This window comes from Rana temporaria, chromosome 4 (genome assembly GCF_905171775.1).
Source record: "Rana temporaria chromosome 4, aRanTem1.1, whole genome shotgun sequence".
Lineage (NCBI taxonomy): Eukaryota > Metazoa > Chordata > Amphibia > Anura > Ranidae > Rana > Rana temporaria.
The window spans coordinates 341,477,635-341,490,558 of record NC_053492.1 but is presented as its reverse complement, the minus strand read 5'-3'; the positions used below and the strand labels follow the sequence as shown (position 1 = coordinate 341,490,558).

The window sequence follows — 12,924 nt, the reverse complement described above, 5'->3', positions numbered from 1 at the left end:
ACATCAGAAGCGTCTTACCTGGGCTAAAGAAAAATAGACCTGGTCTGTTGCTCAGTGTTCCAAAGTCCTCTTTTTTGATAAGTGCAAATTTTACATCTCATTTAGAAACCAAGGACCCAGAGTATGAACTTTTGCACCTGTATGTAACATAAGTTAGCTCACATAGCAGAATGCAGAAATTGACTTAGGGAAAGAGGTCTTTGTGGGAGCACTGGTGTTGAAAATGGATCAAGAAAGACAAGCAAGGAGGGTCAAGTAAGGTTTTCATTAAAATCAATATTTTTTAGAGGAATGATTAGAACGTACTTGTGCAATTAAAAAGCATATGAACGGGGAAAAATGTCAAGGGGGGGGGGAAAAATAGCCCCAAACACATTTCAGTTACTGTAATACAATACAACGAGAGTAAGGAATGCAAGTCTATGCATAATCATTGTTGAAGAGAAGAAAAAAAAAAAAAAAAATCTTAAAATGAACATACACGTAAAAAATTAACACATATATATAAAATATGGAAGGTCTGTCTGACCTCTTCACATTATAAAAGCAAGTAGGTATTTAATAGTTTAGGGAATACACCCCACTGATTCTCTGAGTAAATTACAGAGATATGGGTAACGAACAAAATGTCTACCTTTGACACTTTAAAGTCCAATTAAACCTCCAGTTTAAATTTGCTAAATATATTCTATATGTGCATCAAAACAAAAGGAGTTTAAGGTTTTAGGCTCCATGCACACTAGCAATTTCCCCAGCAGAAATAAACGCTAATAAAATGCTTCCAACAGCTTTTTTTTTTTTTCCTTTATGTACTGTGCTAACGCTACTACAAGCCGGCACAAAACCGCTATTATAATTTGCACAGCCTAAGAAGAAAAACCTTTTCCCTGCCAGCACACTGTAAACAAGGACCCTTGTTCCCTGTGTTACTCAGTAGGGAGCATTTAGGACCATTGCCTCAGAGATATTGCTATGCAAATCTGTAGCAGTCATGTTCCCTTCCGATTGCAGAGATTTGGCTCAGCAGGGAAATCACTGCTTCCCCACAAAGAGCAAGGGTCCCACACCGAAGCATGCTGGTAGGGAAGAAGCTTCTCTACTCAGACTGTGGCCACTTTAGGAACGATACAAATTGTAAGACATTGAACACCTGAATGTATATTTAGCAGATTTACACTGGGGCTCGTTTTGACTTTCAAATGTCCATTCATTTAAAACTGATTGAACTTTTATTTTTGGGAAGATACTGAAAGTGCCTTCTGTAGTGATATCTTCCCACTGTTATCCTCGTAAGTCCATGCTCACTCAGCAACATGGAATCTGAATCTTGTGCATTATTCGCTATTCGTTTTGGGTGGACTGACCTTTAGGAAAAAATGGAATGGTATTTCGAGCAAAAATAATGAATCCTCACCGATTTCGCTGTTTCTTAGTAAACAAAATATGCCTTAAATCATGTCAGTATGCATTGTACCCCTTTTCTCACACCGTCCTTTAAACATACATCTAAAATGTCACAGGGTTCTCTAGTTGTGGAATGTTGGCCTTCTCAAAATCATGAATCGACTATGGTTTCAAATTTGCAACACCAGTCCTGCAGCAGATATATTGTCTCCTCCACCTGCTGTCTGAAAAACTTCAGTACAGACCAAAACAGGTGCTAGACAGATCTCATAAGTGTCCTCTTCCCAACAAGACACAGGGCGGTTTTCTTTAAAAGGTATCCTCTGGCTGCCTACTTCTCTGCTGATTGAGAAAGAATCATCCATGATGAGTTTAGCCTTGCCGGTGTCAATATGTGCAGAACCACAAACATGCCTATTAGCAGTAAGAGATGCCTTTGCTGTAGCAGACATTGTGTTCTTCCACATGGATTCTTTGCCCACTAACATAGCTTGAAATGCTAGCGTGTGAACATGCAGTCGGGTCAGCCTCCTCTGACCCTCTTTAAGTTCCCTGGATCCAAGCAGCTGATAAAGTTCACGCATTTGGTCGAGAATGGAAGCCACACGGGGATAAGGGTCAGAGAGGACTGTAATGTTTCCCCCTTTAATTAAACTGAGGAGATTTGGAAGTTCTTGCTCATTCATTCCCAGAGAATCAGAGTAAGGTATGACATACTCTAGCAAGTCTTTCATGAGGTTTTGCTCCACAAAGGATGCCATCTCAAAGTGACAGCCTATATTTTGGTCCATGGACAACACCATTTCTTGAATCGCCTTCAATCTTGCTTCACGCTGACCTAAAAAATAATCATATAAAAGTGGTGAAATTACAGAGCATGGGTTTTTAAAAATGCCAACAGAACACAATTTAGGGCAAAGAATGTATTTTATTTATTAAAAATGTAATTAGCAGATTATATACAGAATATATAACTAGATGCTGGATTACACTTTTTGCTACCCTTTTTTGCCTAATTTGCTTTACACACATGCATAAACCACTTCAATACCAGACACTTTTTCCCCTTCCTGCCCAGGACAATCTTTAGCTTTCAGTGCTGTCGCAATTTGAATGATAATTGCGCAGTCATACAACACTGTACCCAACCAATTTTTTTTTAATTTCTTCCCACAAATAGAGCTTTCATTTGGTGGTAATTGATCACCTCTGGGGTTTTTATTTTTTGCTAAAAAAAAAAAAAAAAAAATTGACATTTTTTAAATATAGGCCAGGCGGGAAGTGGTAATTTTTTCAACTTTCCATCTATTAAATCTTCTGCCCTTGTCGTTTTAACTTTGGATAGTAAAACCATCTTCTTCTGCCAGTAAATACCTTATACAGTCCACTTCCTGTTTCCCGACTGGTAAAAAGCCTAGGCTTATGACATCATGCACAGCTCTCTCCCTCTCTCTCACTTTCTTGAGAGTTTGCCAGGAAGGAGGGAGTGTGAGTAGCCGGTCCAGTTTCCGATAATGGTGGTCACTGCAGGAGATTCCCGCAAGATCACTTGCTCTTCTCAGAACTCAGGGCATTCAAATCACAGGCTATCTAGACAACCTTCTTCATAAGGACTCATCCCCCTTGCAGCTATCAGAAAATGTCCTCAAGACAATTAAGCTGCTTCAAGCCTTTGCCTGGGCGATCAATTTCAACAAATCTTAATATAGTTAAAGAAAAAAGTATTTGTTCCCCTGATGATTTTATGTTTGCTAACTGACAAAGAAATTATTAGTCTATAATTTTAACGGTAGGTTTATTTTAACAGTGAGAGAGAGAACAAAAAATCCAGGAAAACGCATTTCAAAAAAGTTATAAATTGGATTCGCATTTTAATGACTGAAGTATTTGACCTCTTCGCAAAACATGACTTAGTACTTGGTGGCAAAACCCTTGTTGGCAATCACAGAAGTGAGACATTTCTTGTAGTTGGCCACCAGGTTTGCACACATTTCAGGAGGGATTTTGTCCCACAACTCTTTGCAGATCCTTTCCAAATCAAGGCTGACATTTGATAACTTGAACCTTCAGCTCCCTCCACATATTTTCTATGGGATTAAGGTCTGGAGACGGTCTAGGCCACTCCAGGACCTTGATGTGCTTCTTCATGAGCCACTCTGTTGTCTTGGCTGTGTGTTTTGGGTCATTATCATGCTGGAATACTCATCCATGACCCATTTTCAGTGCCCTGGCTGAGGGAAGGAGGTTCTGAAATGCATTTTTCTGTTTTGTTGTTATTCTCTCTCTCACTGTTAAAATAAACTTACTATTAAAATTATAGACTGATCATTTCTTTGCCAGTGGGCAAACGTACAACATCAGCAGGGGATCAAATATGTTTTTCCCCTCACTGTACACATATAAGGAATATAGTTTGCTCAGTTGGCTCCACATCCAAGATAAACATAAATGGCAAAAAAAAAAAAAAAGAGGCAAAATTACTTTAAAAAAATAAATAAAAAAAGGGTATCAAACATAGCCCTGGGAAAAAGATAAATACTCAACCTCAATAAAATGCAAAACCTTTTTTAGTCAACACCAGTAATTAAAATATAGAATTTATTTTTTTGCCAATTTCAAACAAATCTGTTCTCCAGCTTTCCCTTTGCCTGGAATACTTGGATCTGCTCCTTGACAGAAGCAAAAGTCTCTCCCAGAAATAAAAAAGTTCTCTCTCTAAGATCACATGCTTAAGAACTGAGATCCAAGAGACATCCCACATTGAAATTCTCAATGAGAGTCCTAGGCCTAATAGTGGCCTCCTTCCAGGCAGTACAATTTGCCCAGGATACATGGTGGAAGTGCACGTTACTGGGGGTAGGGTGAAAAAGGTCCGCCCTGACTCCACATATTTGTGTATTGCGATCATTAAAAAAAAAAAAAAGAAATCACAAAATATAAATGGCTAATAATATTTATAAGAAATAACACTGTACAAAATGTTGATCCAGCAAACTAAGGATGTTTTTACTGTTAGGACAAACTGCACCACATTTCTGTATTTCTCTGGATCAAATGCAGGCTTGGGGTACTGACTTATAGGCACAGATGGGACCTCTCATACCTTCGCACTGTTAATGCAATGCACTGGTACACTTTAATCTGAATGGGACCCCAACACAAACTAATGCAACACAATGCGCAGCAGAACATTAACATGTGTGTGCCAATGCAGCACAATGACATGAAAAGCCCTTAACACCAAGCAGAGAGCAGTTTTCATATTTTGGCAAAGCTGCTCAATTTACCTTTACAAAATTACATAAATAAAAAGATGTAAAATATAAAGTGCAGGCACCTAAAGGTGCTTTTCATATGTACAGCAGCCTCCAAGACCCTACCTCTTTAGCTGCATCCTGGGAAGTTCTAATCACCAACACTCAAACACTTGTTTAACTGGTAATGTTGAAGCTTGCAGCTGTTTCTCATACTATCCAACTGGCCCATCACTATGATCTGTTGCCAATAAGATAATGCACAAGGTAGGCTTTAAACACTACCAGGATGTGCCAGAACTTTGCACATCAGAATAGTTCAGAATTTGGCTGTAGCCACATTGTTTTGGAGGTGGCTGCAGGTACTGTATGTGAAGGCACCTCTGGCCATGGAGTTGCTTTATCCTCACCTGGTTTAAAGGGGAAGCTATCCATCATTTGTAGCCCACCGATCACAAGAAGATCAGGCTTAAAACTTTTCAATTGTGATCTGAAATCTTCAAGGGAGTCAATCATGGGATTATGAGAGTCACTGTGTACGATGTACCTGTCAGGAATACAATTATTTCAAGTTAAAAAAAAAAAAAAACTGGTCATCTGATTAATCTGTTTTTTCCTTTCCTCAAAAAAATGATTACCCCTACTGCCTGTACTAAGAAAGTTCTCTGTGGTGTCCTATAGATGAGTATAACAGCCTTCTAAAACCATATGCACGTCCCTGCCAGCAATAATATTTTATAATATTGTTATCATTCCTACACAGGAATAATTTCTTTAAATGCCTGTACCTACACTCCGTATACCCCCATATTTAAGCTAGCCAGCACTTAAAAATGTTATAAACACCAATACTATCATATACACATGACAATATTTCTCCCCAAGCTGAAAGTCTGTAGCAGTAGTGAATATTTATTTCTGCTATTAATTGATGGTTACAGTACAAAAGGACACACGTAGATCTGGATTTTGATCCATGTGTCCATTCTTTTCACCAATGCCGCGTACACACGATCAGAATTTCCAACAAGAAAACCATGGATTTTTTTCCGACGGAATGTTGGCTCAAACTTGTGTTGCATACACACAGTCACACAAATGTTGTCAACAATTCTGAGCGTCAAGAATGCGGTGACGTTCAACACGGCGACGAGCCGAGAAAAAGAGAGATTTTTAATACAGCTTACCTGTAAAATCTTTTTCTTGGAGTACATCACGGGACACAGAGCAGCATATTCATTACTATATGGGTTATATGGAGTACCTTCAGGTGATGGACACTGGCAATCTCAAAAACAGGAAGTGCCCCTCCCTATATAACCCCCTCCCATAGGAGGAGTACCTCAGTTTTGTAGCAAGCAGTATGCCTCCCAAAATGGTCCCCAAAAGAGGGGTGGGAGCTCTGTGTCCCGTGATGTACTCCAAGAAAAAGATTTTACAGGTAAGCTGTATTAAAAATCTCTTTTTCTTTATCGTACATCACGGGACACAGAGCAGCATATTCATTACTATATGAGATGTCCCAAAGCAATGCTTACAATGAGGGGAGGGAGAACATCTTCCCAAAACAAAAGGATTTAATTTAGAGATATACTCAAATCATAATAAATCCAACTTAGTTGAGAAAAATAATTTTTAAATTTAACTCAAAAGGGAGCCCCCGGAATCAGAGGGTCTCAAACTGCAGCCTGCCTGCCCAAAGGCTGTATCAGTATTCCTTCTTACGTCCAACTGGTAGAATTTTGTAAACGTGTGGACTGAAGACCAGGTTGCCGCCTTGCAAACTTGAGCCATAGAGATCTGGTGGTGTGCTGCCCAGGAGGCGCCCATGGCCCTAGTAGAATGAGCCTTTAATGATAACGGAGGAGGCAACCCTTTCAAGCCGTAGGCCTGAGTGATTAACTGTTTAATCCACCTCAAGATGGTGGATTTTGCAGCTGCCTGCCCCTTCTTGGGCCCATCCGGTAAAATGAACAACACATCTGTTTTCCGGATCTTCTCTGTAGCTTTAAGATAGGCCTTCATGGCCCTGACAATATCCAAGGTATGCAGCAACCCTTCCTGTCTGGAAGTAGGTTTAGGAAAGAAGGATGGTAATACCAAATCCTGGTTTAGATGAAAACTGGATATAACCTTTGGTAGGAAGGAAGGATGAGGGCGGAGAACGACCCTGTCCTTATGAAAAATAAGATATGGTTCCTTACAGGATAAGGCTGCCAGTTCCGATACTCTTCTGGCGGAAACTATGGCGACCAAAAATACTAACTTCCTTGTCAGTAAAACCAAAGGAATTTCAGCCAATGGCTCAAAAGGTTGTTTCTGTAATCTTGACAGAACAAGATTTAAATCCCACGGACAAAGCGGGGATTTAACTGGAGGATTAATACGCAAGACCCCTTGAATGAAGGTCTTAACCAGCGAGTGGGTGGCCAGCGGCCGCTGAAACCACACTGACAAAGCTGAAATCTGTCCTTTGATAGTGCTTAATGCCAGTCCTTTATCCACTCCTAGCTGGAGAAAACTTAATACTCTATCGATGGTAAACTTGCGAGAAAGCCATCGCTTGGACTCACACCAACCTACATAGGCCTTCCAGACCCTGTAATAAATCACCCTAGAGACCGGTTTCCTGGCTCTGATTAGGGTAGAGATTACTTTCTGAGACAGACCTCTACCCTTGAGAATCAGGGATTCAGCTTCCAGGCCGTCAAATTTAGATGCCGTAAGGCAGGGTGGAGGATCGGACCTTGCGATAGCAGGTCTGGCCTTAGAGGAAGAGTCCAAGGATCTCCCACTACCATCTTTAGGATTAGTGAATACCATGCCCTTCTGGGCCATGCTGGAGCTACCAGGATGACTGGTATGTGCTCCACCCTGATCCTGCGCAGCAGGCGGGGTAGTAACTGGAGCGGGGGAAAAGCATAAAGTAGTTTGAACTGATGCCAAGGGCAAACCAGCGCATTGGTTCCGCAGGCCATCGGATCCCTTGAGCGGGATATGAACCTGTCTAGCTTCTTGTTGAGCCTTGATGCCATGACGTCCACGTCCGGCACTCCCCATCTCTGGCAGAGTGTCTGAAAGACCTGTGGATGTAGAGACCATTCCCCCGGCCATAGAGTCTGGCGACTTAAGAAGTCCGCCTGAAGGTTGTCCACTCCTGGTATGAATATTGCCGATATGCAGGGCACATGGGCTTCTGCCCATAGGAGAATCAAGCTCACCTCTCTCTGAGCGGCTTGACTCTTGGTTCCCCCTTGGTGATTTATGTATGCCACTGCCGTGGCATTGTCCGATTGAATTCTCACCGGGAACCCCTGCAACTTGGCCGTCCAAGCCCTGAGGGCTAGTCGAGCAGCTCTGAGCTCCAAGATGTTGATGGGCAACTGCTTCTCTGGCTTTGCCCAAGTACCTTGGCGAGTGCAACCATCCAAAATTGCTCCCCAGCCCGTCAGGCTGGCGTCTGTGGTTACTATCTTCCAAGCCACTGGGCTGAAAGACTTCCCCCTCAGTAGATTCTGAGGGTCTAACAACCAACACAGACTTTGTCGGACTCTTGATGAGAGCGGCAAAGGGATATCCAAGGCCTGTGGCCTCCTGCTCCATGCTGACAGGATGGCTGCCTGCAGGATGCGAGTGTGGCTCTGGGCGTACGGTACCGCCTCGAATGTGGCCACCATCTTGCCTAGTAACCGCATACATAGGCGAACAGTTGGTTCTTTCTTGCTTAGAACCAGTAGGATTAATTCCTTGATGGCTTTGACCTTTATCAGAGGTAGAAACACCCTCTGTTGTTCTGTGTCTAATCTCATGCCGAGATATTCCAACTGCCTTGTGGGCTGGAATGCTGATTTTTCTCGATTTAGGACCCAGCCGAACCTCTCGAGGTACTGAACTGTGAGGGCCACTGCTCGTTCCATGCCAGGAGACGAGTGATCTATGACTAGGAGGTCGTCCAGGTATGCTAGGATCGTGACCCCTTGGATCCTTAGATTGGCTAGGATTGGAGCTAGGACCTTCGTAAACACCCGGGGGGCCGTAGCCAACCCGAAGGGAAGCGCCACGAATTGGAAATTACGTAGAGCCACCGAGAAGCGTAGAAATCTTTGATGTGGCTGGTAAACTGGAACATGAAGGTAAGCATCCTTTATGTCTATGGATGCCATAAAATCGTCCTTCTGAAGTGCGGCAGCTGCTGACCGCACGGATTCCATCCGAAATGAGCGGATCTTTAGGTATGAATTCACCATTTTTAGGTCCAAAATTGGCCTGACATCGCCGTTGGGCTTTGGGATGATGAATAGGTTGGAGTAGAAACCTAGCCCCTGTTCTTGGACTGGTACCTCTACTATTACCTCCTGAGAGAGTAGATGATTCAATGCCGCTATTAATGCGGCTCCCTTCTGCGGATCGTTTGGTACTCTTGACTCCTGAAAATGAGGAGAGAACTTTAGGAAGTCTAGTTTGTAGCCTGTAGCCACGGAAGACCGTACCCATTTGTCGGGAATGCTGGCCTCCCAAACCTCTGCAAAGAGACGCAGTCTTCCCCCCACCTTCGTGGGTGGGGGCGCCCCTTCATAAGGCCGGCTTGGGGGCTGGCTTTGCTGGCTTGCGAAACCACTGCTTCTTGCCTCCGGCGGCCTGTCCTTGCGACTTGTTAAAGTTTGATCTTGCAGGAGGCCGTCGATACTGCTTGGTATTGGAAGGCCCCTGCCCAGGGGAGTACTGTCGTTTAAACGCAGGCCCTCGAAACTTTTTCTTGGTGGGCAACAGAGTACTTTTTCCGCTTGAAATGGTCTGAATGTATTTATCCAGGTCTTCTCCGAAGAGTCGTCCTCCATGGAAGGGGAACCCTACCAAGAGCTTCTTGCATGGGGGCTCTGCCTCCCAGCTCTTTAACCATAAAAGTCTTCTCATATGGATAAGGGATAACGATAAACGTGACGCTTGCTGGATAGAATCCTTAATCGCATCTACCGTAAAGCGTAAGGCCCTAGGGACGTCCGAAAATTCTTCTGCCTGCTGGGCAGGAATAAGTTTAAGCATCTGCTTAGTTTGATCCGATAATGCTTGTGCAACCCCAATCGCAGCCACAGCTGGCTGCACTACTGCCCCTGCAGTAGTGAAGGAGTTTTTAAGTAGCGTTTCCAAGCGTTTATCAACCGGATCTTTGAACACCTGTATGTTTTCTACAGGGCATGTTAAAGATTTGTTAACACATGAGATGGCTGCGTTTACAGCCGGGGCTGCCCATCTCTTGGAAAATTTCTCTTCCATAGGATATAAGGCAGAGAATCTTTTTGGCGGTACAAAGATTCTATCTGGCTTGGCCCAATCTTGGAACATAACTTCCTCTAGTAGAGGATGGATCGGAAAAACCGCATTGGTTTGAGGCGCTCTTAGTGAGCCCAAAGCTGAGACCGTTGATACTTGGAGATCTGGTACTGGCAAGTTGAACGTCCTATGGACCAAGTCTGTTAAAACTTGAACCCACCAGCCTTCCCCTTGGGAGGCTGCGCCAGACTCCTCCGTACCCGGATCCTCGATCCCTGAACCTACTTGGTCCTTGTCCAAGAGGTCTTCCAATTCCCCTGCGGAATGGACCTCCTCATCTGAGGGTTCACACTCGGGCGACGGAGATCTATTCCGTTTTCTGCCCCGCATAGCCTTGGCTATCATTTTTTCCATTCTTTTTTCCATCTCCTTTAGAGAGGTGGACAGTACCTCGTCCGTGACCACCCTAGGGTTGGACTGACCCGTGCCAGCTCCAGCCCCAGATCCCGATGGTTCCACCAAGGCTCCCTCTGGGGAAAGTAGCGGCATGACTTTGTCTGAGACCTCAGAGCCTCTGGGGGAATCCCCACCTCTTGTACCCTCTAAACCAGATGCCATGGTACAATACCGAGGTACGCCCGCTACTTAACGGTGTTTGGGAAAATAAATAGTTGTTGCCCAAAAAACCTTTCTGGGGGACTCTTTAAAAAATGCCTTCTTTCTAATTAACTTGGTTTGTTTCCTTTTTTTTTTAAACCAAAGAAAGAAAAACCATTCTGTCCCCCTTTAGTAGTATTTGCCAAAAAAAACTGCTGAAAAAGAAACCCTTTTCCTTTCTTTAGGGTAAAAGACAGTCTTTTTGAAGACTGTAATACTGTTCTTTGGCCACTGTGTGTCCTCGGCGCCCCACGCTGCCGCTCTGGTCCTTCCTCTCTCAGTTCCACACTTCACTGAGCTGGGAACCTTTTGGAAGGGCTGCCCCTTCCTTTTACCTACAGGCCCGCCCTTCCCCTGTCAGCAAACGGCGCGAAATTGCGCCTATATCACGGGGACGCGCACACGCCGGCGAGGGGGGGGGGGAGGGGGCCACACGAGGAGGTCAGAGGCTGATCCTGCCGTCCAGGCCAGGATCCACAGAGCGGCATCTTTCCCTGCAGCAACCGCCTGGACCTCTCTGAGCAGGCTTGCAGGTAGGAGCATTCACTCCCTTTTTACATAAGAAACCTCAATAGATTCCCAGGGGCTACTCTTAGAGAGAATTGTCACTATACACACAGGCCCTTTTTCAATGCTTTCTAGCACCAGTTGCAATACTACCAGGGAGGTCACGATTATGGGGAATATATACATACAAAGTCATCCTATCCTAAGATATGTGACTCACCTTGCCAGATGCAGCGCATAAACCATAGGCATGTCCCACTGTGACCTTCCCCCAGAAAAAACCTGCTGCGAACCAAGTTCCGCAAGTTTCCCCTTCACTTACCTGCTCCATGCCGCAGGACTTTCCACAGCAAGAGGTCCAATCTTCCCCCATCTCCGTGGGGCGTCTAGACCTTCAGGCCCTGGGTTCCTATGAAGGATCCACTGTCCTGGGCCCATATAGCACCCTGGCAACAGAAACATTAGGCCCCCAAAGGTTTCTAAGTTCTGGGCCCAGAGTCCAGCTCTCTGTGACAGAAAGCATTATGGGCTATACCCCAATGGTTTGGGGTCCGGTTGCTGACCACTTTAGCACTGAGGCCTTTGGACAGAACCGGTTAGCCCACCTTAATCCCAAGGATGTGGAGGCAAGCTAAACAATGACCAACACCTAAGACACTGGCGTAAAAACTGAGGTACTCCTCCTATGGGAGGGGGTTATATAGGGAGGGGCACTTCCTGTTTTTGAGATTGCCAGTGTCTATCACCTCAAGGTACTCCATATAACCCATATAGTAATGAATATGCTGCTCTGTGTCCCGTGATGTACGATAAATAAATTAAGTTTAATGATTCCGAGAATGCGTAGGATTTTTGTGCGTCGCAATTGCATACAGACGATCGGAATTTCCGACAAGAACTTATCCTGTTGAAAATTTGAGAACCAGCTCTCAAATTTTTGCTGTAGAAAGTTCCGACAGAAAATGTCCGATGGGGCCTACACACGGTCAGAATTTCTGATTGTGTGTAAGCGGCATGACTGTATAACATTGGGTGCTTATTTGGTAAAATTTATAAATGGTGATGTGGGCTCATGGGAGGGAGGAATGGCAAACTGCAAGAATTTAATTGCCAAACATGGGTAATATTCTACCGATGGCATGAAGTGCTCATTGTTTGATAGCTGAATCTTCTGCAAATGTGATTTGCATTATTACTTCTGTTACACAGTGCACAATGAGCGGATATACCACATATTTAACTAAAGGAGCAAAGTCTGCAAAGTGAATGAAAGTAAAGAAGGTTGATCGGTGTTTAGTTGTAGTACCTAATAATGTACAAAGAGAAATTTAATAAAAAAAAAAAAAAAAAAATAGGCTTTTGATAGCATGATTGAAGTAAACACTTTCCCTTATTTATTAAAGTCAGTGAATATTTACTTTGCTAAACAGTCGTCATTTCATTAGTGAATCAAATTTAGTCTGTAATAACATAGAAGTAATTAAGGAGAAACATAAAAATACATTATTTCTAAATATCAAAGTGACAGGATAGTCAGTCAGGATATAAAGACAGAGCCAAATATGCCCTTTTTAGCTCTGTGAAGTACAGTATTGCCTATTAAACACTAGCTTTGTTTCCGTCAAAAATTCAAGGCAAAAATCATGTAGTCCATGTCCATCCATGTGCCTGTGGCCAGCTGTCCACAGCTACAGGTATACAGGTCAGACAGATACATGTATCCAGCCTTGCATACAGTGGTTTCATGCTTGGTAGCCTTCAGCAAGACCTGGTCACCGTGTACAAGACAAGGCTACCATGTACAAGGGAGGAATGAGAAAGGAAGAATAAA

General features: G+C 43.7%; 1 protein-coding gene across 1 annotated transcript in view; it reads right to left on the bottom strand.

Moving 5' to 3' along the window:
* Nucleotides 1–247: 247 nt before the first annotated feature.
* Nucleotides 248–12,924, bottom strand: part of LOC120937505 (ADP-dependent glucokinase-like) — a 52,630-nt gene continuing 39,953 nt past the window's right edge. Inside the window, exons 5-6 of the mRNA XM_040350781.1 lie at nt 5,069–5,205; nt 248–2,242 (exon numbers count right to left, since the gene is read on the bottom strand). Of these exons, the coding sequence (XP_040206715.1) occupies nt 1,575–2,242; nt 5,069–5,205 (805 nt within the window). The 3' untranslated portion in view covers nt 248–1,574. The remainder of the gene's footprint in view (nt 2,243–5,068; nt 5,206–12,924) is intronic.